Source organism: Elaeis guineensis, chromosome 1 (assembly GCF_000442705.2).
Source record: "Elaeis guineensis isolate ETL-2024a chromosome 1, EG11, whole genome shotgun sequence".
Classification (NCBI taxonomy): Eukaryota; Viridiplantae; Streptophyta; class Magnoliopsida; order Arecales; family Arecaceae; genus Elaeis; species Elaeis guineensis.
This window is the reverse complement of record NC_025993.2, coordinates 21471651-21473428: the sequence shown is the minus strand read 5'-3', so window position 1 is coordinate 21473428 and position 1778 is coordinate 21471651. Positions and strand designations below refer to the sequence as shown.

The 1778-nt window shown below is 50.6% G+C and overlaps 1 protein-coding gene across 1 annotated transcript; it reads left to right on the top strand.

Moving 5' to 3' along the window:
• The first annotated feature begins 360 nt into the window (after positions 1 to 360).
• LOC105032570 (VQ motif-containing protein 11) lies at positions 361 to 1576 on the top strand. The gene has a single exon (XM_029261053.2). The coding sequence runs from the start codon at positions 687 to 689 to the stop codon at positions 1443 to 1445; it is 759 nt and encodes a 252-aa protein (XP_029116886.1). The 5' UTR covers positions 361 to 686; the 3' UTR covers positions 1446 to 1576.
• Positions 1577 to 1778: the final 202 nt, after the last annotated feature.

The following is a 1778-nucleotide window of genomic DNA, read 5'->3' as shown; positions in this document are numbered from 1 at the left end:
TAAGGATGTGGCGCCTCTCAGCATTTTTGTTTGCCGTTTGGGACTGAACAGCTGTTCTAAGTACAAGACCGGCAGACGGGTTTGGTGTCTAACCCGGTTGCTGCAGGGACACGCACAAGAACAACCTATTAAACCAATAGGAAAGAGCCACGTCATCAAACAGCATTTCAATTGCTGCGGGCCTCACCCAGTGAAATGGCACCGCGAGATAGAATCAACTTCTACGTGGTATGATGCTGTGCCTCATAAACGTGTTCGGAGTTGTTCCAAATGCAGCAGATCCTGACAAAACAACAAAACCCTTGCCCCATCTTCTTTCCCTCACGCAAATCAGCCACCCCACAAAGGGGAGAGAGAGAGAGAGAGACGCAACGCGGAGAAGACACAGAGTAGAGAGAGAAGGACAGAAGAGAGAGAGAGAGAAAAGAGCAGAGGGCCAGAGACTCTTATGTCTCCTCGTTTCACGTTCCATTAGAGAAGAGAAGGCCTTGAGCCCCTCTGCTATTCCCATCCCTCTCTATTAATAACCACCCCTCCCCCTCTTTCTATCTCTCCCCCCCATTACCATTTACCATACGCCTTAATGCCCGTACATCAGGGAGCAGAAGCCAGGAAGAAAAAAGATAGAGGATAGAGAAAGGAGCACAGAAAGGAGAGAGAGAGAGAGAGAGAGAGAGAGAGGGAGCATGGCAACAGTAGTAGTTGTTCGATCTACAGCTTTTAACTATAAAGCAACCCCACTATCATCTCATGCCTTGATTCCTCTCTCTTCTTTCCTTCTCCACTTCCTCATTCTAACCCACCTATTGATGGCTTCTCCCACACCCACCAACACCAAAGACCTGGAGTCAAACTCCTCCTCCTCTTCTTCTCCTCCAACGCCACCGCCGCAGCCGCTGCCGCAGCCGACGTGGATTACTACGAATAATACGACGTACGTGCAGGCGGAGCCGTGGGCGTTCCGCGCGGTGGTCCAGAAGCTCACCGGCGTCCCAGAGGACTCTCCTCACAAACTCCCCGTTAGTGGGGCTCCTCGCAGCAACCGGGCCCCACCTCCTCCACCCCCGCCGGCGAGCTTGCTAAAGCGGCAGAAGCTCCAGGAGCGGCGGCGCGCCCCAGCCAAGCTGGAGATCGAGCTGGGCGCCTCCTCGGCTCGCTGTAGTAGACCTCATCACCACCTTTGGAGTAGTAAACCCGAGGTGGCGGCCGGCTTCTCTTCTCCGGTCTCTCCTATGGATCCCTTCTTCTTTAACGTCCCTTCTCCGAGTCCTACGACGCCATCTCCCTCTTCGTTAAAGAGGGAGAAAGAGGAGGAGGAGGAGAAGAGAGCAATAGTGGAGAAGGGCTTCTTCTACCTCCATCCTTCCGCAAGGAGTGGTGAAGAGCCGCCCAAGCTTTTGGCTTTGTTCCCCCTCCATTCGTCCCGTGACTCCTCTCCTCGTTAGATCTCTCCCTGTCTCTCTCTAGAGGGGTGTGTGTGTTACGCTCTGCAATCTTTTTTCTTAGAGAAGTAGGAAAATGTAATTATAAGATTACTTTGATATAACCTCTTTCTATGAAGGAACCTTGCGGGCTCTATGTTTTGTTTATGCTGTCATGTTCTCCTCTAAGATTAGATATTATTAATGCTACTGACTCGGCGTGGAGACTACGATGTTTCTTTTCCTCTTCTTTGTGTGGTATTAAAAAAGAGCAGAAGCATTTTTATTCCACCATCATTCAATGTTTTGGTACGTTTGGTTTGATTTTAGTCGTTGAAGTGGACTTCCGGAATTATT